We start from the raw sequence: 27,357 nt of genomic DNA, 5'->3' as shown, positions 1-27,357 counted from the left end.
CATAAAATTTTCCCTTAGATGTATTAATAATAAACTGTCAATAATTCACAATAATGAATTATCTTTGCTTTTCTGGACTCAAACACACTTGTTTATGATCTTGTTCATAATCTAAGTAAAAGTGATCTAAATATTATTTGTGTGTGAAAACTTTGTGATGCTTAAATATTAATTATATGGGTTTTCTTTTTCCCGGTTATACATTTTAGGTGAATAAAAATGAATTCGGTTTTATTTTTATTTTTTCTTCTTTTTTTAATTTACAATTCAATTAACCAACATATATTAGACTCTTGCCTCAGCTATGTTCAGTTTGCTGATAAGCTCAACAAAGGGATTTTTTTCAAAGATTTTATGTATTTATTCATTAGAGAGAGAGAGGCAGAGACACACGCAGAGGGAGAAGCAGGCTCCATGCAGGGACCCTGACATGGGACTCGATTCCAGGTCTCCAGGATCATGCCCTGGGCCGAAGGCAGGCGCTAAACCACTGAGTCACCCAGGGATCCCAAAGGGATTTTTTATATCTGATGATGTGTTTATAATTTTATAGAGAATAAAAACACACCAACTACACATCATTACTTTCGGATATAGAGTTCAATAATTCATCAGTTGCATATAACGCCCAGCGCTCATCATATCAAGTGCTCTCCTTAATCCCCATCAGCCAGTTACCCCATCCCTCCACCCACTTCCCCTCCAGTAACCCTCAGTTTGTTTCCTAGAGTTAAGAGCATCTCATGGTTTGTCTCCCTCTCTGATTTGGTTTTATCCTTTTTTCATAGGAGTTTTGTTTTGTTTAGATTCCACATATAAGTGAGATCACACAGTCTTTGTCTTTCACTGTCTGACTTATTCACTTAGCATAACGCCCTCAAGTACCATTTATATTGAAAATGACAGAATTTCTTTTTTATAGGTTAATAGTATCCCACTGTGTGTGTGTGTGTGTGTGTGTGTGTGTGTGTGTGTGTTCATTTTCTTTGTGGATTCATGCATTGATGGACTCTTAGGCTGTTTCCATGTCTTGGCTTTTGTAAATAGTGTTACAATGCAGCTATTTCTTCAACACAGTGATTTTGTGTGTGTGTGTGTGTGTGTGTGTGTGTGTGTTTCAGATATATAGCCGAGAGTGGAATCGCTGGATCATAATGAAGTTCTATTTTTAATTTTTTGAGGAAGTTCCATGCTGTTTTCCATAGTGGATGTACCAATTTACATTCTTCCCCACAGTGCATAAGCATTCCCTTTTCTCCACATTCTTCCTGGCATTTGTTATCTCTTGTCTTTCTAATGCTAGCCATTCCAATAGTCATGAGGTGATGCCTCACTATGAATATGAATTACATTTCCCAAATAAGTGGTGTTGGGCACCTAACTGTGTACTTGTTGGCCATTTAGAAAAATGTCTCTTCAGGTTCTCAGCCCATTTTTTAATTAGGCTATTTAAGGTTTTGTTATTGAGTGGGATAAGGATTTTTAAGATATTTTGGATATTAACTCCTATCAGATATAGCTTGCAAATATCTTTTCCCATTCCTTAGATTGCATAGATTTTTAGTTTGATCTATTCCCAATTGCTTTTTTTTTTTAATTTTTTTTGCTTGTGCTTTAAATGTCATATTCAAACAGTCATTGCCAATATCCATGTCAAGGAGCTTACCCTGTGTTTTCTTCTAGGAATTTTATGACTTCAGGTTTTGCATTTAAGTCTTTAATACACTTAAGTTAATTTTTGTGAGTAGTGTCTGACAGGCATCCAGTTTCATTCTTTTACACATGACTATCCAATTTTCCCAGCACCTATTGAGGAGGTCATCTCTTCTTTGAGCATCTTAACTCTGTTGTCAGATGTCAGATGTTGGTTGGCTAATTTTATGAGTTTTTTATAAAAAGAATTTAGTGTATTTGCTTCTGTTTCAATGGCTATGGGATAGCTTAAGCAACATTAGGATGATCTGGTTTTAAGGGTTTGTTGTTTTGTGGGTCCTTTTTAATCACAGTTGTTCATTTCTTTTGTGGTAACCAACATTCGATTTTTCTATTTCTTCTCTAGTCACCTTTGGTAACTTATATTTTCTATGATTTTGTCAGATTTCCATGTATTTTCCATAAATTTTAGAAAACTTGATTAGCTTTTAATTTTTGTACTTATGATTATTCCCACTCTTATTATTTGTTATTTTATGTGCACTCCTTTCTCCTTAGGTTAGTTAATGATACATCTATTTTATCATTTTCTTTTCAGTGAACCAGCTTTTGTGTTTATTAGTTTTATTTTATTTTATTATTTTTTAAATTTATTTATCTTTATTTTTATTTATTAGTTTTAAATGTTTTCCTTTTTTCCTATTAATCTCTTCTAAAATGTACTCTTGCATCTGCTGTCTTTTGGGTTATTTTGTTCTTTTCAAAAAAAAATTATCAAGCAGCCCAGGTGGCTCAGTTGTTCAGTGCTGCCTTCAGCCCAGGGCCTGATCCTGGAGACCCGGGATCTAGTCCCACGTTGGGCTCCCTGCATGGAGCCTGCCTCTCCCTCTGCCTCTCTCTCCTCTCTGTGTATTCTCATGAATAAATGAATAAAATCTTTAAAAAAATTACTCACAGATTTTCAATCACTCATAGAAATTCTGCTAACATAGTCTTTTCATCATCAATATGTTCTAGATATCCTATAATTGCACTTTGTGTATCCTCTCTGACCCCAACATTGTTTATATTTCTTTCCATTTTCATAGGTATATGTTTGAGGATTTACATTATGTGCCACTTCAGAAATTTGACTGGAATTATAACTAACGTATTTGGAAAGTATTTTTGTGATTATAATATTGAATTATTCTATCCTAGACTGCTGCTTTTTAACTTGGTATTAATGTTTTAGTTTATATCCCTAAATAAAAGCTTATAGGTATTTATTTATTTGTGATTTTATATTTGTATAAAATGATTTATATTTTTATTATGATTATTATATTTTAAGCTGCTTATTTTTTGTTACTATTGAGAATAATTTTTCCATTATATTTTATGCTTGGGAGTTACATAAAAATTCTTGATGATTTTGTAATCATTGTATTATTCTAAATCTTTTCATGGAACTATCTTGATAATCATAGTATTTTTCACTTTGTTCTCTTGAGTTTTCTAAGTACTATATCATATTGTGACTGTCACAGTGGAGCAGAGATATAATTTACAGAAAATTATTCACACTCCCAGCATAGGATACAATTTATTTTAATATAAGAAAATGTCATGACTTATTATACACAGGCAAGTTTCTGTAATGTGGCCAGCAGCAGATGATACAATATAATTTGGTAAGATTATCCTACAAGTCCTTTGAGAAGTTCCTTTGGCTATTCTCATTAACAATCAGTGGGTGCCAGGGTACCAAATGAACTCTCCTGCCTCCTCTCAACTGTTAGAGACTGTGTTATTTGTATGCCTGCTTATCAGATGCAACTTCTGTTAAAAGCCCCAGAACATTCCTACCAAGATATTAGAGGAATTTAAGATTAATTTTTCAGAGTAAATTATCCAGGCATACTACAGAAGTGGAAAACCTAGACTTAAGATTATATGAAGTCTTTTCCAGAACATTTAAATAAAATATACATCATATGGTATTTCTATTTAATTTTTTTGAGGAACCTCCATACTGGTCTTCACAGTGGCTGCAGCAATTTACATTCCCACCAACACTGCATGAGGGTTCCTTTTTCCCCACATCTTTATCAAATTTGTTATTTCTTGTCTTTTTTATTTTAGCACTCTGACAGATAAAAGATGAACCCCACTGTGGTTTTGATTGGCATTTCCCTGATGACGAGTGATGTTGAGCACCTTTTCACATGTCTATTGGCCATTTATGGCTTTTTTGGAAAAATGTCCATTCCATCTGCCCATTTTTAAATCTGATTATTTGCTTTTTTGGTGTTGATTTTATACTCTTTTAAAATGCATTTTGGATATCCTCCTCTTATCAGATATATCATTTACAAATATCTTCTCCCATTCAGTACTGTTGTACATCTAAAACTAATGTTATATTGTGTGTCTGCTGTACTCAAATTAAAAAAAAGTTTATATAAATAGATAAAACATATTTTCTCCTCTCTTCCACATTCTTCTTCTAATATTTTCTTTTTTAAGGCATTTGCTAAAATTTCCATAACAATGTTGAACAATAATGCTAAGAAGTATCTTTGTTTGTCTTTATTTTGATGGGAATAACTCTTGAACTTTTCAAATAAATTTGATATACACTGTGCAGTTATTCTTTATCACACTAGGAGAGCTTTATTTTGCTTCTAGAGAGTAAGAGGATTTAATTTTATTTCAATTCAAGAATGGTTGATTGAAATTTCAAATTAATTTTAAGTACTTATGAAGATTATTTTATGATTTTGATTTATTAATACAGTTAGTTATATTAGTAGATACCTATAATAAACCATTCTTTTACTTCCCAGAATAAAAATAGTTATTATTTTAAATATTTTTCTCAACTTCTAAGATATAAACTAATGAATCAGCTTAGCTTAGTACCTTGTATTAAAAAAGATCATGAAGGGCAGTGGTTAATAATTCTAATAGGGCTTCCCAGAGTAATAATTTGCTGCTTTATTTTTGGTCATTCATTTCAAGGTCACCTTGGTTCTACCATTTTATCTGTCTAGATGGTTTAGATTATAAGGCTATATATCTCCAAATCTTAGAAACTGAAATCAAGGAGTTATTTCTTATTTATACCAAATGTCGATTACAGTTGACTGCCTCACCGTCATATCACTTTTCCAGGACCCAGGTTGACAGAGCAGCCATTTATTCAATATAACCACTATCATTACGGAAGAGAAAGAAAGAGAACATGGCAAATCATTCAGTGGCTCTGAGAGTTTTCAACTGCAAGTAACACTCTGCTCTCGTATCATTGGCCAAAGCAAGTCACTCTGCTCACAATATATTAAAGGAAGTCACACAGACACACCTAACTTTGAGTGGGTAGGGAAATACAATATTAACATGTGCTTAGAAAGGACCAGAAATATTTGATGGACAATACCAATGACTACATAAGCTCTGTCATAGCTACAGGACATTGAGCAGGTCAGTTAATCTCTCTCTAAGCTTCTGATAATAATAGAATATACCTCATAGGGGTATTTTGAAGGCAAAAAAGCTAATATATAGAAAGTATTTAATGTAGTGCCTGGCAATCAAAAAGTTGTCAATACCATTTGAGTTATCTTCTATCACCACCACCATCATCACTATCATCATCATCACATATCCAAGTCAATTTTATTCAAGCATTTAAAAATATTTTACATGGGTTTATCTTGGATTATCCCATATTTTGAAAATTTATGTCTGACTCCATCAGTCAGAAAAACCTATCTTTGACTATGATTATTTTCTTAATTCTTTTTGAGTACTTGGTGACCATTTGGGGCCTATACATGAATGTCTACTTCAGCACCTACCAGAGAATGAATGAGAAAAAAGGAGTCATGTTGAGTGTTTCACTTAAATGGCACTTTCAATTCGAGTTAAGGGTTTGTTTTGTTTTGTTTTATAATGTCCAGTCTTTCTTTACACCAAATAATAAATAACATTTTACTATTTTAGTTTTATAGGCATCCATAATCTTTAAAAACAAAAAACAAAAAACAAAGAAAAATTGATAATATTCCTAAATGATACTAAAGAAAAGTTTGTAGAAATGCAGAAAGAGTTTAACAGTACAGGCCATTTATTAGACTTTCAAAATTAGATTTTAGCATAATTTTCTGTCTCATTTCCCAATGCTGTTAAATGGATTTAAACTTAATTTCTCAGTAACTAATCCCTTTCATCTGTGAATATCTGCAAGCTATCATACCAGCTCTACACTGTTTCCATAAAGAATAATTAATTAATAAGGATAATTTAGAAGAAAAAATTTAAAAAATAAAAAATAAGGATAATTTAGTAGAACATAGAAACTAAGCCATACAGAACAAAATATGCTAAGACAAATGACAAAAAATTAAATTGAAAAATTATTTCTAAAGTATATGATCCTCTTCATAAGAAGAGGATTTTTCCATATTCTTACCTTTTTAGAAAAGGAACAGAAATGGTGGTACTATTCACATACGATGTATTTTTACAAAGTTTCAAAAAGATAAAAAGAAGAAAATCAGATTGAAGAACTCCTCTTTTGTGAAACCTTCACTGCTGCCCCCTGCCTGCCCTTGGATGAGCTTGATGTCTCCAACTTTATGCCATCTCTTCCACCTTATTTGTATCCCCTGTGTAGCCCTCAGTATACTGGAGAGCAACTATCTAAATATATTTGTATAAGATTCTCAAGTGCAATTATTTAAATAATTCTGTATAAGACTGTGAAATTTCAGGGTGCAGGGTAAATATCATTAAAGCCCAGTACTGCAACTGACACACAAGTAGATATGTAATAAACATCAGAAATGAAAAAGGAAAGATGGGAAAGAGGGAGAGAGAGAGGTTTGACAAACCCACAGAGGAAAACTTGATACAATTGTTAAAAAGTCATCTGAATTGAAAATAAGCCTTCTTCTCCTCCTTTTTTTTTTTTTTAAAGAATGGATTTTATGCCTACAGTGAATGACTTGAAGCTTTCAACAGCCAACTGAAGCAACTAATATTCCTGGAAATAGTAAGATGGCTATATATGTTGTAACAGAATCAAATATCAAATGTAAAGAGGGAAAGAAAAAAACAGCAATATAAAAATCCTAAATCTTAGGAAAGAAATGACTAAAGTGTCACATGATCTACTTAAGGGAGGTTTTCACATTGTGCACTCATTTTTTTTTTTTTTGTGCACTCATTTTTGATGAGCAAAGTAAACAGACATCTCTAATTTGACATACTGCTGATGGGGAAAAAAACTAACTTTTTTTCTACTTTTCTGATTTCATGATATGACTTTTTTACTGCCCCTAAAATCATCAAGTCTATCCTTAAACTTTAAGTAAGAATTGCTTTACCTCACAGCACCTGGGCTCAAGACAAGAAATGGGTGACAGACAGTCTCAGAGTTCTGTCAAAAGCCATATCCAAAGATCCCACTACTCGGAAATGACATCTGGATTAGAAGTCTAATTCATTAACTTCTTTAAGACTATATGGTTTTGTTTTATACTTTCGGCTTATTCCATGTAATGTCACTAATCTCCTTTTGTTTTAATTTCTAACTTTGCCAAAATAGGAACAAATGCTCAACTCTCGCCTTCTCCCTAGCTGTAGCATTTCTCAGCATCACCCAGCATGTATTCTTGACCTACAGTTGCTGCACAGGTGCTCTAACCAGGGCGCTGTGCCTAACAGGTGTGTTTCTGCAGCTCTCTTGCAACGTTCTTTTGGGTTTCATCTGCTTCCTTTCATTTGATCTCTAATTTCGAATCAGAAGTATATATAGCTTGTGCAGTTGCCTTGAGTTTGGATGAACGTCAGTTGCTGAGCAAGTCTGAGCAAGTGTCACATTCTTCTTTTAGGTAGAAAAGTTGATTTATCCTAATGTAAAATGTGTAGATAGATAGATATAGATAGATGATATAGATAGATATAGATATAGATATAGATATAGATATAGATATAGATAGATATATAGATATAGATAGATACAGATAGAGATAGAGATAGAGATAGAGATAGATAGAGATAGAGATAGAGAGATATAGATATAGATGTAGATATATCTCCTTTCTTAGTTGAAACCTTCTCATGTAAATTTAGGAACGGCTTTTTGGCAAAGTTGTAATACATGTGAGATACATAGATGAGTCTCTGTGCCTAAGTATTCAGTATATATTAGAGATGAGGATGGCACTGATGAAGCCTAGAAAACATTGCATTTACCTACTCAGAGTCCAGTGTACTTACTTAAGAGCTATAAAGTCATAAAACTAAACTCTTTATTTTATATTTCTTGCCTCAAGAATACAATATGGTAATCTGGAATCTATTTCTTCTTCTTGATATATTAATATATATACATACATACTTATATTTCTACTTATGTAATGCACATATACATATATATGACTTTTCAATTAAGTCATAGAATATACAAAATGTAACATTGAATCCTTTGGAAACTAAATACCTTTATGCCACCATATTCTCCATTTCTTTATATAGGTTTAATTATGTACGACAAAATAGTCTTATTCAATGTTTTAATTCATTGTTTCCTGACACTGGTGACAATAATGCCATTAGTCACAGTGGCTTCATAGAAAAAGAAAAACGTGTGTCTGATTTTCTGATATAAACAACATTCTAATTACGCAAAGATTTTATTGAGGAATAAGTACTTCATCAAGGACATAGCCTATAATAAATTGCTTACACAGCAGACCTATACCATTAAAACAAATATATATCAATTTGCATATCCATTGTCATACAAAGTGCTAAAATTGTCTTAAAGGTTATAGGATATTTGAGCTGACGCTGTCCAACCTGAACATTTCATAGATTTAGAAACTAAGTTCCAGAGAGTCTGTGATTAAGGTAATTGGAACAGGTGGTTGCACATCTGAAATGAGTTGCCCTGACTCCTTACCCTTTCCTGTATACTCCCACCACCCTTAAAAGTTTTAACTAGAGTTGTATACATATTGTGCTTGATTGCATTAAAGGTTAAAAGCACAGACTACCGGACTCTATCAAGTATTAGCTGTGTGAGCTTGGCCAAATTTCTTAACTTCTCTGTACCTCAATTACCTCATCTGTGAAACAGGTAATACTAACAATGAAACTGCATGTAAGGATTAATTAGCTTAAATATGTAAAGTATTCATGACACACAGTGAACATTAAAGAAATACCACACGCTATTGTCACGAGAACATGAATTCAGATATACTTTCGCTCACAACTGGCTCTTTTCCCCTGCCTAGTTTTCTTGAGTGTACCAGAATTCTTCATTGAGGAGCGGCATGAAAAAGAAGGCACAGTTTAGCAGGCAGCCACTGCTCAGAAAACAGGAAATTGGAAATGGAACAGGAGTTAGCCAGGGGTGCCTGGGTGGCTCAGTGGGCTATGGGTCTGACTCTTGACTTCAGCTCAGGTTATGATCTCGGGGTGGTGTGATGAAGCCCCGATGTGGGGCTCTATGCTGGATGTAGAGCCTGCTTAAGATTCTCTCTCCCTCGCCCTGGCCCCTTCTCCCCTCTAAAAAAGAAAAAAGAGTAGGAATTCCCTGTCTACACACACACATCCTCAGTGTTCTCCTAGCCCACTCTCCCTAGATCAGAGGGGCAAACAGAAGGATCCTTAGAATCATTGCTACTAGCCTAGCCTAGAAATCTCAGACAGTCACCAGACAAGAACCATCCCCACTGATATTAATCCATAGTGAACAACCACCACTAATTCCCATAGAGCAGGTGGGGCTACTCTGTCTTTGGCCATCACTTTTAGACGCCCAGAATTTCTTGCTAACTGCGTATACTCCAACAGGCATATCATTAACCTTAAAATAATACAATTCTGCATTTCCATGGTGGAATTTTTGTGCACGGTGGAAAAATTTTCACAACAGTACAATAGACTCTTCTATAATGTCATATGTGTAGCCAGATTGTCTTATAATTGTCTTAACCAAATATAATTTGATAGTATTGCTATTACTAATGCAGTGCTTTTGACTAACGTTTTCTTCCACCCTTAGACTTCAGAAAAGATTTGGAGACCATAATTTGTTTGGCCAATATTTCTTCAAAAAATTTCTCCAGGAAATAAGAGGCTGGAAGTACAGGAGTTGGGGCAGACATTCTCTTTCAGAGAAGCACTGTCCTTGCCCCTGCTGAGAACTTTAGGGTCTCTTGGCAATGGGAGGCTGCTGCCATCCCAAAGAGGTGATATCCGCCTCTGACAATCTAGAGGGCCCAGGAGAATGTGGAGGTTCAAGATTCTCAGGCTAATCCACCCAAATGCCTCCAACTTGTGTCTTAGGGTCTGATGTTTTCCTATTAGGACCCTGACTTTGGCATAAGGCAGTTGCCTTAAGATGATGCATTTTTAAATTTTCAGCACCATCTGCTCTCTGGCTACAGGAGATAAAGATGACTTTCACAACATGCCTTGAAATTAAGAATCAAAAAAAAAAAAAAACCCTATCTTCTTAAAAATGTTTTTCAAGGCTTATAAAGCAGGGATGAACAGACTTTCTCATAAGGGGCCAGATAATGACTATTTTGGACCTGTGGGCCACGTGGCCCCTTTTGCACTTGTTCAATGCCATCTTCTTGGACAAAAGCAATCCACGATTGTGACTTTGTTCCAGTAAAACTTTATTTACAAAAATAGTTGGCCAGCCCACAGGCTGTACTTTGCCAACCCGGGCTCTGAAGCAACTATCAAAAGCCATCTGACCACACACTCTTTTTAGTTACTCTTTTCCTCATCCCGTTTCAGTAGTACACTGCTGCCCCCTCATCCCACGGTGAGAATCTCTGCCATTACAATGTCACTGCCTGCTGCAGGCCGTGCCACGCCACTTACCAGCAGCAAAGGAGGTTTATCACTGTCTGAACAGTGGGCAGTCCCATCTAAAGCATCTGCTGATACTCATCGTTTGACACTCAGTTGAGTGCAGAAAGCAGCCTCAGAGAAGGGCTTGGGCATCTGTAGTTCTTGAGGAGGTCAGAGGGCAAGGAGCGGAGAAGCTGTCTTAGGAAGCAGGAGAGGGAGACAAGCATAAATAAGATGGAGAAGGGATGAAGCCGATTCGAGGGTGCATTAGGGACAACCGGAACTTGGTTCTATCAGGATTCTTTGAAGAGACATGTATACAGTGGTTCTCTATACCATCCGCAAGGAGAAGAGGACTACAGAGAGCAAGATGGAGTCACTCCTGTCAAGCAGTGGTCTAGGTCAAGCAGTGACTCACGCAGCAAAGGCCCGTATAACCAAGATCAGATATTGCTGAGGCCAGCACTGGGGGGATAACACAGTTCAGAACTGATAACCAGCAGAAACAGAGGAGGGAGGTCTGCAAAGGACCCAGACTGATTAAATCCCTTTAAAAAGGGAGGATTTTTTTTTTCAGCAAACATCAGACTCTCCAGACACTGACTCCTCTACGTCTGACCACTTCAAAAAGGCATCTGCTGCCAAAGGCTCCCCCAGACTGACCTCCAAACAGAACAGAGATCCTCCACTGCTTGAACATAACAAGCCGTAAGTGCCACGAGCTGCCCCAGGACAGACGGAGGCTTCACCTCAGCTGTGCACCCACAGACTGACTTTGCATTTGGTTCATTAACTTCCTATCCCGTTCTTTCTTGTTGCATGACTTGTTTTGTGCTTTGATTTGTGCGATGTGTCAGGATTTAAACACATGGTAAAATGTTCTTGAGTTTGGGATCCTGAAACTGCTTTATAATTATGTTAACCTTGCTTTATGGCTGCACAAAGCTGACATTGTGGAAAGACACAACTCATGTGTGTGCCTTCATAGTGTGCTCACAAGGACCCATTTGCCATTGGCTCCTATTCTGGTCAAGGGCTACTGCCTGGCTATTAATTCGGATGAGTTCCCCAGTTGCATTGCAGGACCATGAGTCTGTAGCTTTGATGGGCTTCAGGTGAGAAACATTCAAGACATAGGGTGCAGCTGAGAAATACTGCCAGGTTACACCCGCCCAAAATTGTTTAGTACAGCAATGGCTAGAGTTGAGGGCTCAGAATGAGAGCCAGGAGAATGTGAGGTAGACAGCAATCCTTGGACTTTGCAGATACTCAAATATCAGTAATTCAAATGAATTACTCATTCTATTTGCCCTAGTGAACTGCCAATAAATCACAGGACTTCATAATTCAGTCATTGGTTATCAATAAAACACAAAGGAGCGTTGTAAAGTCACAAATCGGGGATCCCTGGGTGACGCAGCGGTTTGGCGCCTGCCTTTGGCCCAGGGCGCGATCCCGGAGACCCGGGATCGAATCCCACGTTGGGCTCTCTGTGCATGGAGCCTGCTTCTCCCTCTGTCTCTGCCCCCCTCTCTCTCTCTCTCTGTATGACTATCATAAATAAATTAAAAAATAAAAAATAAATAAAATAAAGTCACAAATCTTTTTATAGGAAGGAAGCTTAGAAATCATCAAATTTGCTCTTTGGAATCTCAAAAATCACTTCCAAAATATTTGGGCAATTGATTTCCAGCCTCTGCTTAAATAACTGGGGGGCGGAGGGAGAGGAGGGAAAATGAAGGGGGAGGACCAATAAAAGCTTCTGTCTCAATCAGCTAATCAATAAATGATAAGCTGGGTAGGAATAAACTTCTTAAACTGGCCTAAAATAGATGTTTTCTATCTATCACTATTTTCACAGTGTCATGTGCCTCCCGCTGACTTAAATTGTCTACTTCTAATTCCAGGATTTGTTAAACTGGAGATTATGTTAATACTACTTTTAAGCAAAAAAACGTCCTCACAATACAATTTTAAATTCATGTGACATTTGGAAGTCACTTGTATTTGGGGTAGTCCAACAGTTGCATGAAGTACTGAGGCTTAAGAGTGATCTTAAATTTTATCATTTGTCGCCACCTGGTGGTAGAATGTTTTCTCATTTTCTTAGACTTTTGCACTTGAAGTTCTTTTTTGTTGCCAAGGAAAATCTCTACACCAAGAAAATGAGTTAAGTTTAGCAAGTATGAAACTTTAGCCTTGATAGTCAAGTATTAATGTATATTAATCATACTTAGGCACTTAATAGTATCATTTGTTTAATGAATGAATGAATTTTTTGTCTTAGCAAATTGCAATGTCTATGATCTTTTCATTTGAATTGCAAAAAGCCCTCAACTGTGATGAATGAACATGATCCACAGTATTACCTTATCAGAGGTAGTTTCCTTTTTTTTAAGCTTAATTGATTTTTGATTTAAGCTAATGGAGCTAAATGATTAAGAAGTAGTGGCTAAAGCATTTTATTATTGTTTTAAAGATGTAAATACATTTAGAGTTACAATACTTAAATATATATTTTCCACAGCACTGAAAGGTAAGAGAAAATGGTGTGAAAATGTATCAAATAAGATTGCAAAGATAATAAAAACTCCCAAGTTCCAGCCTTGAACTATTGGAGAAAAAAACCAAAAAAACAAAACAAAACAAAACAAAACAAAAAACCAGCTGAACATCATTTGTTGTAGGACGTCGCCACCCCGTGGACCAAAAAAGAAGTGAAGGTTTTAAGGTGGAAATTTTTTTATTCCCAGAAAATGCCTACTTAGAATTTAAATAAAATTTAATCATTGGAAACAAGAGCAGTAACGGATCTGACAACACAATTACCTACCAAAGCAAATTAGTTGGTTAAAATTCCAAAAGGCATTTGATGAAAAATTATGAGCCAGAGTTATTTCTAAGTCCCCAATTTGGCTACATCGTATGGCAAGTCATTTAACCTTTCTGAGGCTCAATTCCACATCTGCCAAACAAGGGGAGTGGATTACACAGATCCTACTCTTCTCAGTTCTTGCAAATGCACGACTTTGAGACCATGGCTATTTTAAATCCAAATGCAATTTACAGCACTTTTTCTGTTTTCATTATTTGTATTTCTGGGTATGTAACTGGCCTAAAATAGATGTTTTCTATCTATTTTCTCATTTATGATCAAATAAAATATCCATTTGTCCAGTATTACATTAGACCATATGTTTCTCCCAAAAGCACTAATGCTAAACAGCTTTCCTCTTCTAGTTGGTAAATCCTCTGGTTTGAAAATATGAATAACATTGCATGTTTATGAAATCTGTACAGTAATTGTTTCTGTAGACACTGTTTACACTAAAACAATGCTCACAGATCATGTATTTTACCAGATTCCTTCATTCCATGGCTACTTGCATACTTAATTTGGTATAGACTTCTTGAGAATCATGAAATAGAGTCTTCCGTCTGTAGTCTATGAATAAATGAAACACATACAAACCTGTAAAGCATAAATACAAATGAATACTTGTTTATTTCTTGTACTTTAGAATACATGAAACTATTTTTTTTCTCCGTTAATAGAGGACACGAATGCTTTTAAAAGGTCAAACTGTTAATTGTAAAAATATTTTTATGTCAAGTATTTTAACTTTTATTAGGTCATCTCTACAAGTAATAAAAACTGGTCAACGTCTCTAAATTAGAACACAACAAGGTTTATGTTTCTAAAAGCACGTATGTATTCCATAAAAAGAAAACCAGAAATATGGTAGGGGCGAATTCAGCATGCGAGCTTCAGGTGCATGTCCAAATCAAGAAGCAAATATTTTATGAGTGAGAGTACAAAACTTACAAGGATCGCATGTCACATGTCGCTTTTACTAGGGCCATGTACAAACTTGATTCCTTTGCTCTTGTTTCTATGCTAAAGTATTTCTGTCAATTCACAATTTTGTTTATAAATACACTTATACATACATATTTACACACCCACAAACGCCTGAACAGAGTGCCGGTCTTTAAAAACAAAACAAAAATAAGTAGATTAAATGTTCTTCTGAGCATGGATGGAGTTTTTCAAGCTTAGTAATTGGCAACTTCTACATCCATGCCTCTGTTGAAGCGATTAAAAAAGAATCATTTCCCAGAACTACAGGTGCACAACAGATTGGAGTCATTATGCAAAAGAACAGAAATCTGGAGAGAAACCCAGTGAATAAAAAAGCCATGTTCCTGGCCATTCTTTTGCCGTTAGCTCTCTGTTTTTTCAGCTCTATTTGTATATACAACATGAAATCTGCAAAAATTATAATGGATTTGAAGTAAACCATTCAAGATTAGAAATGTATGCCTTGAATTAAACAAACTTCCAATAAGAATCCCACCGAAGGCAGAAAGAGACCAAAGGCCCAACTTGTTCCAATATATTTTAAAAGCTAAATATTATGTCGGGGAGTTCAAAGTTGGGAATGCATTACATGATTTTTTTTTTCTTTAAAACTACACATTTTCTGCTGGTTTTCTGCATTTTCCATCCTGTCCCAGTTCAAGGGAATCACATTGAACCTTATTGATCTGGTAAGGCTTTCTGCCCCTGGGCCACCTCAAGTATCTGAAATCTTCATCTCCAAACCAGCCTGATCACCGCCTTCTGGTCACCATCTATTGTTTCTGGAACCCTCCTCTAAGCAAGGGGTTTGAAAACTTACTGATGGTTTTGCTGATGGAATCATGTTTTCGTGATCCCACAGTCAATATCTTTTAAGTGTAAAATGACTTTTCCTTCAAATGCTCTCCCAAGTATCTCACCTTTCTTCTCGGTAGAATGAAAGAACAAATAAATTGAAATCACTAAAAGGTAGCACATTTAAAAACTACTGTAACAGAGGACAGAAATGTAGAAATGAAGAAGAGGAGGAGGAGGAGGGGTGGAAGGAGGAGGAGGAAAAAGAAGGAGAAGGAGAAGAGGAGGAAGAAGAAAGTCTAGAAACCAAAAGGGGGGGGAACAGGGATGTTTGAATGGGAAATGACACTTTGCAGCAGAGTGAAGTGAATCTGAATCACTCAGTTTCAAGATGAACAGAAACTTAGGCTAGACACCACCGTAGAAATGAATGAGGCCGCTCCTGAGCGTAGGTCAAAACGAAATTTGAAGGAGAAATGAAATGGAGTTAGTGGGCTGGGAAGGGAGGCTGGGGCAAGGAGGCAGGCAGAAGCAGTGTCCAAATGTTAGATGGTGTGAAGGTGGAGTGATGAGACAAACTGGTCATTGACATACTTTAAGCTGCTATTAAGACGGACTTAATTCTCGGGGTGACCATTCAGCGCTTAACTCTGACGCTGACCTTAGCAAGGAAACTCGCATTCAAGTATGCACGCATTCCTCCGCCGGTGGGGCCAGGAGTCGCTGCCCTAGCAAGGGTAAAGCGCCTGTGCTGCTCTGTGCAATTCTTTCTCCTTGGATCTTCCCTAAAGGGTGGCAAGCCAGGCTTTTGCGTTTGCTTTTTGTTTTGTTGTGTTGTGTTTTTTTGTTTGTTTGTTTGTTTATTTGTTTGTTTCCAGCAGGCAATCTAGAACTCCGAGAGGAGAGGAAGCTGCAAAGTATTCTGAAAGCAAAAGCTGGAAGGGGGGCGGGCGGGAGGACTGGAGGGGCTGCTTCTGGCTGGGGCAGAATGAAGTTGGGAAGGTCTGGGTGGAGAGTGACCAAAAGGCGGACACAAAACTTGGTGAAAACTGCGGTGCTGGGGCGGCGAGACAGGACCCCAGGCAAGGATGTGGGAGCCCGTGCGAGGGGGGCACAGGTCTGCCCCGAGATCGAGGCGGCGTGTTCTCACCATTGTCCCCTGCTTTTCCGCCTGTGGAAGCATTATGCAACATTTCCTTCCTCTGTGTCATTGAGCCCCTCCCTCCCTCTTCTTCGATGGAAGAGCTGTTCAGCTTTAACTTAGGGACCTACGGAGGTGGAGAGGCTCAGCTCTGCAGGATTTCATAACACAGATGCAGATTTTTCCCTTCCTGGTGGGAAGAGGAGGGAGGGGTCAAGGAAGGAAGCCAACTTCCCAATTTCCCCCACTGCACACTTTCTAGCCTCTGCGATCCCGCTAGTTCCTGGGTGGAAAAGTGGGGTTCCTTGACGTTTCTGCCAGCCTGGCCTACGTTCTGCGGCAGCTATTAGGGAGAAGTAGGCGGACCGGGCGGGCGTTGATTATTTCTGGAATGAAGAAGAGAAAGTGCAAGTGCCCCCCCCACCCCCCACCCCCCCGCGTAGGCTCTAAGGAATTGAACGCGTTCCAGATCACCTATTCCGGAAGTATGAGCCTGGTCCCCAAAGACAAGTCTCTGAGTCAGGGGGATGGGAGGGGTCGAGGGAAAGGTCAATGTGAACGCATTTTAAAACCTAGAGCCTGGGCAGTGTCCCCCACCCCCACCCCCACCCCCACCCCAGACCCAGACATGCTTTCTAGGGAGGCACTGACCCAGACTCTCCCTGAGAGATATAGGGACGACGAGAGGGCAAGAGGCACTAACCGGCCGTGGCAGGCTGGGGAGATGGAGAGGTGGGGTGGGGTATTTTTCTAGAAAGGGCAGTCCTGGCTTATCTCACAAACTGGGGAGTCAGGGGCTGCAGGACAGGGGTGACAAGGGGAGGAGGCACGGTGACAGCCCCCGGGCAGGGGAATCTTGGAGAGGGGACTCGGCTCTCCATCACCCTCCCCCGCCCCCCACCCCCCTCCACGTCCCCCTGGGAACTGCAGCCCAGCGCGCGAACTGCGCTCCCCACGGGGGCGGCGAGAAGGGAGGGTGGTCCGGGAAGCCCGCGGAGGGGAGGGCGCAGCGCAAGGGAGTCGCTTGTCCCCGCACCAGCCCCAGACACTCAAAGTGCGGCCGCAGCGCCCCTCCCGCGCCCGCCGCCCCCAGATGGACAAGCCCGGGGCGCCCCGCCAGCGCGTAGGCCGTCCCCTCCCCTCCCCCGCCCGGGCCCGCGGCGCTGAGCGCGGTTTAGCACCGAGGAGTTTAGGGGGCGGTGTCTGGGTGGAAAGGCGGCCCGGAGGGAGGAAGAAGGGGGGCGGGGGGGAGGGCGGGGGGGGGTGGGGACTCGCTGGAGACTATAAAAGGGCGGCCCGGGCTGCCCGCTTCTTGCACTCGCTGGAGAGCGGCTCCACGCCAGGGGCCACTGCAAAGCCAGGGCGCACGCTAGGGCCGGGAGGACCGGGTCTTGCGCAAAGCCAGCAGCCCCGTGGCCAAAGCGGAGACCGACGAGGGGCTCCAGGCGCCGATCCTCGCGTTGCCCGTTGCCCCCTGCCCCGGGGGCGTCCCAGGGCCCTCCTGCCCCCGCGGCTGCCTCCCCGCCGGCCCCGCGCCGCGCGCTGCCTCCAGCTCTGCGCTCGAAGAAAAACTTCCCCGCGCGCCCGCAGGAGCGCGGCGCCTCCGTCCAGTGACTCCGGGAGGCCCGGCCGCGGCCGGCTCTGCGCGCGCTTTCAAAGAATCATAGTAACCGTAGCGACCCCGGGCGAGGCCGGCGAGGCTCCTCCACGCTCCCGGCCCGAACAATAGCCCCCTCGCTCCGTGCACGGCGGCGCGCGGTGCCTCCCGGGACCGGTCCCCGCGGGGCTTGGAAGGCGCACGGGAGGCGGCGACATGGGGCGCGCGGCGGCGGCGGCGGCGGCGGCGGCGGGGGCGGGGGCGCGGCGGCCTCGGGGCTCCCCGGCTGCGCCCGCGCCGCTCCTGCTCGCGGCGGCTGCGGCGCTGCTGCTCCTGCCGGGGGCGCGCGGGCGCCCCGCCGAGGAGGACGAGGAGCTGGTGCTGCCCGCCTTGGAGCGCGCGCCGGGGCAGCCGACCGCGCACCTCCGCCTGGACGCCTTCGGCCGCCAGCTGCACCTGGAGCTGCAGCCCGACCGCGGCTTCCTGGCGCCGGGCTTCACGCTGCAGACGGTGGGGCGCAGGCCCGGGCCCGACGCGCTGCGCCCCGAGCCAGCCGGCGACCTGGGGCACTGCTTCTTCTCCGGCACCGTGAACGGCGACTCGGCCTCCGCCGCCGCTCTCAGCCTGTGCGAGGGCGTGCGCGGCGCCTTCTACCTGCAGGGCGAGGAGTACTTCATCCAGCCCGCGCCCGCGCCCGCGCCCGCCGCCGCCGGGGAGGAGCCGCCCCACTTCCATCTCCTGCGGCGCAGGCGGCGCGGCGGCGGCGGCGCCAAGTGCGGGGTCACGGACGAGGACGCCCAGCTCGCCGGGGCCGCGGGGGCGGGGGCCGAGGACGCCGGGGAGCCGTGGCCGCCGCGGGACCCCGCGCCGCAGCGGGCGCGCCAGCCCACAGGTACGGACCCCGCAGGCGTCGCTCCCCTGGCCTCGCCACTCACCCCCCACCCCCGCTCCCCGCTTTCTCCGTGCGGCGCGTGTGGACGGGGGACCCCGGGTTCGCGGGCTCGAACGCGCGTCTGCGGACTGCACGGAGGCCCGGGGTCGCCGAACGAACCCCATCCCGCTGGAAGCCGAATGACGAGTGATGGAGAGGGGACGGGCAGGCCAACGAGCCTCCGTGCTGACCAGGCGCAGCGTCGGGACAGGGAAGGGGCACGGTGGGGACCCGGCCCCGGGCCTGAGCGCGCGCGACGTCTTTCCGTCCCCTTGCTTTCTTTCCAACGACCGTGCAAGTGTTCTTAGGTCGGGGTTGCAACTTTGCCGCGCTTCGTTTTGCAACTGCTGCCCGTGCGCGCACCCTGCGCCCCGGGGAGGGCGGGGGAGCGACGGGGACCCCTGAAGGGGACCCCCCTCCCCGCCCCCCCGGCCGCCGAGGATGCCGACCCCGGGGCCGCAGCGCCGAACCTGCTTGGGAGGTCCCTGCCCGGCTGGCCCCGCCTCCGCGCCTCCCAGCTTGCGCTCCCTCTCGCGGCCAAGTTGGGCTCCTCGGCCCTGCCTGGCGCGTTAGTCCTGCCGGGGTCCTGCTGCGCCTGCCCGGCTCTTGCAGGGGTGCGCGGGGCCCGCTGTCCTCATCCCCTCACTCTTATCACTTTGGTGCTTTTTTTTTTTTTTCCTCCCTTGACTCTCTCGCGTGTCTCGTTTTCAAGTTTTCCTCTACCCCCCACCCCCCCTTACATCTGCTCCTTGAAGCAGTTACATGATCAGCGTCCCAGTGTAGGACTTCCCCAGGGGGGTGGTTTTTCAGTCCAGAGTCAAAGGGCCCTTTTCTGAATAAGCTAACGTGGTCCCCGCGGCTGGAGGCGGGAACTTACTTCCCTGGGGCGGTGGGAGCAGGGCAATAGCCTGCCGGGCAGAGTGTGTGGTCCTTGTGCCCGGATTTGGCAAGAGCAGAGCACCCCGAGGGACCCCTGGAATGAGAGCAGAGCAGGCTGAGATTCCTTCAAGCCCGGCCCCTTGGCAGAGGTCCCAGCCCTGCCCTGGGCCTTCCACGTGGAGTCGGATGATCTCATTCAAGGATTTTAGTCCTGGCCTGTGAAAGAGTGACTCAGGGGCTCTGCTCTGCCTGCTGCCCTGGCTCCAGATTTTTACTACGGCCGGGTAGGCTGATGTGCGTGCTGCCTTGTTCAGGCTCTAGGATTTCTAAGAGGACAAAAGAAATCCTGTTCAAAAAAAAAAAAAAAAAAAAAACCCACATATACAACAACAACCACAAAAATCCCTGAACCCTCAGTGGCCCACGTGTCCTTTTTTATTTACAATAAAGGAGAGAGAAATAATAAAGGAGAAGTCTTTAAGAATGACATTTTCAGTGAGAAGAGATGCAAATATTTTTGTGACTATTGTTCCACGTGTATTTTTGTCTTATTTGCTTTGACTGGTTAGGCTTTCCTTATATACTCTGGGAAGGTAACTATTCCTGGCCAGAAGGCCCCTGAGCAAATGATCTCTTCTGTCTCTTTACAGGAACTGCAAGTGTAAGAAAGAAGCGATTTGTGTCCAGCCACCGCTATGTGGAAACTATGCTTGTGGCCGACCAGTCGATGGCAGAGTTTCACGGTAGTGGTCTGAAGCATTACCTTCTCACCTTGTTCTCGGTGGCGGCCAGGCTCTACAAACACCCCAGCATTCGGAATTCGGTGAGCCTGGTGGTAGTGAAGATCCTGGTCATCTATGAGGAACAGAAGGGGCCAGAAGTCACTTCCAACGCTGCCCTCACTCTGCGGAACTTCTGCAACTGGCAGAAACAACACAACCCGCCCAGTGACCGGGACGGAGAGCACTATGACACCGCGATTCTCTTCACCAGACAGGTGAGAGGGAGCCCTTGCCAATAGGACTGTCTCTCCTCTTGGGGGAGTCACCTTTGGCACAAGCAAAGGGGTATAAGGCATTTCACCAGTGCTCTTGCACTTACATTTTTTTTCTTTTTTAATTGGACAAGCGTGGTTCCTTTGGCTTATGTCTTCCTTGATTTTAATATGTCCAGTCTCACAGCCCTATTTGAATAGCACTAGAGACATCTTCAAGTCACCCAAAGTAGTCCCAAAGGGACAGCCAAGCAACAGTGAATGCAAATGCCCCAGAACAAATGTGGCGATACATTGTGGCCGAAAAGTTAGGTCCCAAGGTTCCGTGCTGTGCTCCCGGCCCCTATGAGTAAAGGACCCACCTTTGTTCCTTTTAGGACCTGTGTGGGTCCCAGACATGTGACACTCTTGGGATGGCTGATGTTGGAACTATATGTGACCCCAGCCGAAGCTGCTCAGTCATAGAGGACGATGGCTTGCAAGCTGCCTTCACTACAGCTCACGAACTAGGTGAGTCCATTTCAGAGGAGACCTTAAGTCCGCTTCATGATTTCAAACCGATAAACTGTATGTTAATTTCAGGGGGCAGAGTTGAGGGTTACATTGCTATTTTAGGTTCCAGAACTTTCTAGAAACTGCAGGAAAGATTTTTTCCACTATTCTAAATGTGCCAGCCTTCTAAGAATTCAAAGTAACATCATCATAGGAGCTCTTACATTTGGACATTTGGAAATTTACATTTTGGTTTGCATCTTATAAAAAAAAAATAGGCACATTGTGTCCAAACTAGATCTGTTCCTCAAATACATTTCTTCTTCTAGAACTATCACTTTGAAACAAATAAATCCCAGTTGGGAAACAGAGGGAAAGTGCTGCAAATGACCTATGTTTTGATGTGGGTTTTGGATTGCTTCTCAGGCCACGTGTTTAACATGCCACACGATGATGCAAAGCAGTGTACCAGCATTAATGGTGTCGACCAGAATTCCCACATGATGGCATCAATGCTTTCCAACTTGAACCACAGCCAGCCTTGGTCTCCCTGCAGCGCCTACATGATTACTTCATTTCTGGATAATGGTCACGGTGAGATGCTTGAGCTACTCTTCCTAGATGTTATCCGGCCTTCCACACGTAAAGTTCTAGTTAAACCAACTTTCTCTTTTTTGTTCCTTTTATTTCTCCTCCTTCCAAATTACTTTCATTGTTAAGAGCATACATTTTTAGATCTTAATTCCCAAGAACAGATCATTTTTCTGGCTGAGTAGCTCCTATAATGTACATTAATTGGGGTTTTTTAGCGAAACAATAATTTCCCATCATTGTTAATGCAGAAATACCCCCTTGAGGACAGTATCTTACAAGTCCTGTAAATCTCTCTGGCATTTGCCCCAGAAACTCTAGTTTTCAAATCCCTCTGCTATTCTATTATGTCTTATGATAAATATCTTCTGAAGCTGATCTACGTTTTGAGTGTTTTCATTCACTGTTTTTTAATACTAGTTGCCATTTCCTTCGCAGGGGAATGTTTGATGGACAAGCCCCAGAGCCCTATCCAGCTCCCCACAGATCTCCCCGGGACCCTGTATGATGCCAACCGGCAGTGCCAATTTACATTTGGGGAGGAGTCCAAACACTGTCTGGATGCAGCCAGCACCTGCATGACCCTCTGGTGCACAGGCACCTCTGGCGGATTGCTGGTGTGCCAAACCAAACACTTCCCTTGGGCAGACGGCACCAGCTGTGGAGAAGGAAGATGGTGTATCAACGGCAAGTGTGTGAACAAGACAGACAAGATGCACTTTCATGTGAGTCTTGCTATCGCCACATGTGCATACTCCTTTAAAATTCAGAATTGGGAGGAACAAAGTGATGCTAAGGCATCTGATGCCACAGTAAACACCCCGTCTGGGGCTGTGATGGGGGACACAAGAGAGATTATTTTTACAAATGATTCTCGATCTCTTATTTTTCTCATTTGTTCCCCAAAAAGACCTCTGCAGGGAGTTCTAATGCTGATCTCTTGTCTCCCCCTTTAGACTCCTGTGCATGGAAGCTGGGGGCCATGGGGACCCTGGGGAGACTGCTCAAGAACCTGTGGTGGTGGAGTTCAGTACACAATGAGAGAATGTGACAACCCAGTCCCCAAAAACGGAGGGAAATACTGTGAAGGCAAGCGCGTGCGCTACAGGTCATGTAACATTGAGGACTGTCCAGATAACAATGGTGAGTAGAAATAGGGCGGAAACCTTGTGGCCACAAGCCAGCAGGTAAGGGTTGAAAACTGATGATGTCATTATATCTTTTTCTTTCCAGGGAAAACCTTTAGAGAGGAGCAGTGTGAGGCGCACAATGAGTTTTCTAAAGTTTCCTTTGGGAGCGGGCCCGCGGTGGAGTGGACTCCCAAGTATGCTGGAGTGTCCCCCAAGGACAGGTGCAAGCTTATCTGTCAAGCCAAAGGCATTGGCTTTTTCTTCGTTTTGCAGCCCAAGGTACTTTCATTCATACTTTTGCCTAAGAAACAGAGGGCTTGAATTGTGACTTTCGCACACAACCTGTGATACAGCTTCGCTAATTAATATATTAACATGTTCCATTTCAAGTCAGATCTCCTTGTCTTCTAGATACATTGGCAACTGCCCCCTTTGAGTGTGGTGGTGTTTTCAGTGGGAATAAAGCTTGAATCCAGCACTCAGGATTCTTATCATTGCTTGTTCTTAAAAAGAATCGCTCTGTATCTGATATACAAAGAAAAGCTCTTTACGGCTAGATAAATTTGTGTGGCAGCCAGCCAGTGGTTTTGGAAAATAGCTTAGGCATGATCGGCAGTACTTACTGGTGATGACCAGTGGCATGTGCAAATAGACTTATTAAAATGAAGTCTGAGCGTTGATCACTCTTGTGTTTGAGAACATGTGTTGAACTAGTAGAAGCATCATTTTGGTGTTTTGCTGAGGGGATAGATCTGGTTCTGAGTTTAAAAAAAAGAGAAAGAGAGACTGAATTTTGGTTGAGATTATCCTGTACCCTTATTATCACTGTTGGCTATGAAGATACTTCCCAGGTGCAGATTCAACATATAGCTTATTTACTTACTTACTCGGTGTCTGTGATTGCTGGGTATTATTCTCGGCACTGAGCATACCACAGTAAACAAGTTGACAAGCTTTGCTCCCATTGACTTCACCTAGAAGTGAGATAGGTCAATAAATAATCAAAAAAATTTATAATTTTTTCAGATGTCCCTACTGTAGGGCACACGCCACTCAGAAGGGTAGCACGTGGCATGCGCAGAAAGCAGAGATGTTACGTTAACGAGGAAAACTTTCCTAACTGTCAGAGCATCACTTCTTTCCCATGTTGGCGTGTGACACCAGACACATGTTCTTCCTTCCTCAGGTGGTTGATGGTACCCCGTGTAGCCCGGATTCCACCTCTGTCTGTGTGCAAGGACAGTGTGTAAAAGCTGGTTGCGATCGAATCATAGACTCCAAAAAGAAGTTTGATAAGTGTGGTATCTGTGGAGGAAACGGATCGACGTGCAAGAAAACATCAGGATCGGTTACTAGTGCAAAGTGAGTCTTAAAAAAATGTCAGACTGCCAAAGATCTTACTGACCACACGTGTAACTGTATGGATCTGGTAAAAATGACCTGCTGAATGAGGAGCACGGTTTCAAGCTATGTAAGAGAATGAGCCAGGGACTGAGAGATTCTTTTTTTTTTTTTTTTTCTTAAGATTTTATTTATTTATTCATGAGACACAGTGAGAGAGAGAGAGAGAGGCAGAGGGAGAAGCAGGCTCTATGCAGGGACCCCGATGTGGGACTTGATCCCGGGTCTCCAGGATCACGTCCTGGGCCAAAGGCAGGCACTAAACCACTGAGCCACCCAGGGATCCCCAACTGAGAGATTCTTACATCTGTTTTCCTCGCCTGCAGACCTGGATATCACGATATCGTCACAATTCCAGCTGGAGCCACAAACATCGAGGTGAAACAACGGAATCACAGGGGATCCAGAAATAACGGAAGCTACCTTGCCATCAAAGCTGCTGATGGCACATACATCCTGAACGGAGACTTCACTCTGTCCACTTTGGAGCAAGACATTACCTACAAAGGTACTGTCCTGAGGTACAGCGGCTCCTCCGCGGCGTTGGAGAGAATCCGCAGCTTCAGCCCTCTCAAGGAGCCCATAACCATCCAGGTCCTCACGGTGGGCAACGCCCTGCGCCCTAAAATTAAATACACCTATTTCGTGAAGAAGAAGAAGGAATCTTTCAACGCCATCCCCACGTTCTCCGAGTGGGTCATCGAAGAGTGGGGCGAGTGCTCCAAGTCCTGCGGCCTGGGCTTGCAGAGGAGGCTGGTGGAGTGCCGAGACCTCAACGGGCAGCCGGCCTCCGAGTGCGCGAAGGAGGTGAAGCCGGCCAGCACCAGGCCCTGCGCCGACCTGCCTTGCCCCCGCTGGCAGCTGGGGGACTGGTCACCATGTTCCAAGACCTGCGGGAAGGGTTACAAAAAGAGAACCTTGCAGTGTCTGTCCCACGACGGGGGGGTGTTGTCTCACGAGAGCTGTGATCCTTTGAAGAAACCTAAGCATTACATAGATTTTTGTACGATGGCAGGATGCAGTTAAGCAGCGTCAGTGTGGAGGGAAGGACGAGTGTGGAAGGGCTGATGCATTGCAATCATGAAGGCTGGAGGGGTCCAGTGCACCTTGCCGGTGATCAACAGGGAGTGTGTCAGGAAGCTGGGAGCGTAGAGGTAGGTAGAAAAGAAGTTAGGTCGTCAGAATATCCTGCCAGTTACGAATCGGATAGGGTAGTTAATGAGGGTTATTAATCTCTGAGCAATGATATAGCATGATAAAGCCCCAGGGCATTATTATTATTATTATTCTTTGCGTTACATCTATGATGAGTTTAAAAAGAAAATAGAAACCATTGTCACAATGAGTTTAAGGAGCACGCAATCCCTGTTTTGTGGTACCAATTCATTACTTTGTATCAGGCGTGTTGGGGAATGAAAAGCAGAAGAAAGAGGTTTTTTTTGTTTTTTTTGTTTTTTTTTTTTTAGTTTCAGACAGGGCTTACTTTACCTCAGTAACAAAGGAGGGAGAAAGGGGTACAAATAGCATCTTGACCCAGCACAGATTACGGCTGCTACAATTTCAGAGAAGTTTCCATCATCTTGTCCACACAGAGGTAAGAATTCAGGACTTTCCACCTCGAGAGAAATGCGTAACGACATCACATGACTCCAGTGAACTCCTCTTAGCTTTCTTGCGCCATTGTTGTGTCTTTATTCATGATTTCATTTTGACAAAGAGACGATTGCACATGTTTGTAAAAAATGCAGTAAGTCTACAAAGGGTAAAAAAGCAGCAATAAATCATATGCTCGTGAAAGCCAGAGGAGGCAGGATGGGGCTCAGTACCCCCTACTTTCTCTCCTCCTGATGTAAGCCTCCTTTAGGAATATGGATGTGAAACAGCAGTTCATGTCTCAAGAAAGACCGGGTGATCACACAAAAAGGATGTAATGCCAATCTAAGAATGGGGTGTATAGGATGGGATCCCCAGTGTTTGGGGACACGAAGATCACTCGTCTCACAGTGGGGAGGCTACTGAGGGGTAGCAGGTCCATCCCCAGCAGCTGGTCCAACAGTCATATCCTGGTGAATGTCTGTTCAGCTCTTCTACTATGAAAGAGAATATGACTTTTTTTTTCCGTATGTATATAGTAAAATATGTTACTATAAATTCTACGTACTTTATAAGTATTTGTTTGTGTATTCCTTCCAAGAAGGACTATAGTTTGTAATAAATCCCTATAATAACATATTTATTTTTATACATTTCTTTCTAATGATAAAACTTTTAAGTTATATCGCTTTTGTAAAAGGGCATATAAAGATAGAGTATTTATACAATATATGTTACTAGAAATAATAAAAGAACACTTTTTGAATATGTGTGTCTCTTTTTTTTAATGGGAGTTAATTCCTGGGAAGGATATAGACACAAATATTGAATTTGAAGGCCGAGTAATTTTCTTAAATTTTGTAGGAATAAGATTTCATTCTAATGAAATGTATTTTATGTATCCTTAGTGTATGTGATTGCTACCCTAAAAAAAGAAGTCTATTATATCTTCGGTGATAGGTAGATTTTGTTATTAATGCAATAACGTATGCCAGTGGTTGGCAAATGTGTTCTGTGAAGAGCCAGATACTAAATATTTTCAGTTTTATGGGCCAGATCATCTCTGTCACAATGACTTACCTGTGCTGTGGTAGCATGAAAATAGCCACAGACAATACATAAATGAATGGGCATGGTGGTGTTCTAATAAAACTTTATTTACTAAAACTGGGCCAAATCTGTTCTGTGGGCAGTTTGCCAACCTCGGATATATAACATAAGTGAGAAAAGGTGCGATTCTGGACATACTTTGAATTTGTGTCTCTTCAATTATGTCATGTGAGTGAGATTTGTGAAAGCGGTTAAGCTACTGAGTAGAAAATGATTCCTTATAAATTACATTTGGGATAGACCTTGGCATGGTGAGCCAAGCCGTCCAGACATTCCACTTGCTCTTCAGGAACACATGAGGTGTTTTGGAGAAACCCTGGTTC

The 27,357-nt window shown here is 42.9% G+C and overlaps 1 protein-coding gene across 1 annotated transcript; it reads left to right on the top strand.

Moving 5' to 3' along the window:
* The first annotated feature begins 18,129 nt into the window (after nt 1-18,129).
* On the top strand, nt 18,130-26,690 carry ADAMTS1 (ADAM metallopeptidase with thrombospondin type 1 motif 1). Its single transcript, XM_072806446.1, has 9 exons — nt 18,130-18,805; nt 20,374-20,720; nt 21,095-21,227; nt 21,636-21,803; nt 22,239-22,525; nt 22,757-22,943; nt 23,034-23,209; nt 24,117-24,292; nt 24,658-26,690. Exons 1-9 carry the CDS (start codon nt 18,130-18,132, stop codon nt 25,355-25,357), a joined length of 2,850 nt encoding a protein of 949 aa, XP_072662547.1. The 3' UTR covers nt 25,358-26,690.
* The last annotated feature ends 667 nt before the right edge of the window (nt 26,691-27,357 follow it).

This window comes from Canis lupus, chromosome 30 (assembly GCF_048164855.1).
Source record: "Canis lupus baileyi chromosome 30, mCanLup2.hap1, whole genome shotgun sequence".
Taxonomy (NCBI): domain Eukaryota; kingdom Metazoa; phylum Chordata; class Mammalia; order Carnivora; family Canidae; genus Canis; species Canis lupus.
Note: the sequence above shows the minus strand (reverse complement) of the source record. Positions and strands in the feature narration are given on the sequence as shown.

Bases quoted from the DNA above. Each gene is read 5' to 3' on its own strand.
- ADAMTS1 (XM_072806446.1), top strand. From the start codon at position 18,130: ATGGGGCGCGCGGCGGCGGCGGCGGCGGCGGCGGCGGGGGCGGGGGCG. The intron at 22,944-23,033 runs GTGAGTAGAAAT...TTTTCTTTCCAG, and splicing joins GGACTGTCCAGATAACAATG to GGAAAACCTTTAGAGAGGAG. The intron at 23,210-24,116 runs GTACTTTCATTC...TTCCTTCCTCAG, and splicing joins TCTTCGTTTTGCAGCCCAAG to GTGGTTGATGGTACCCCGTG.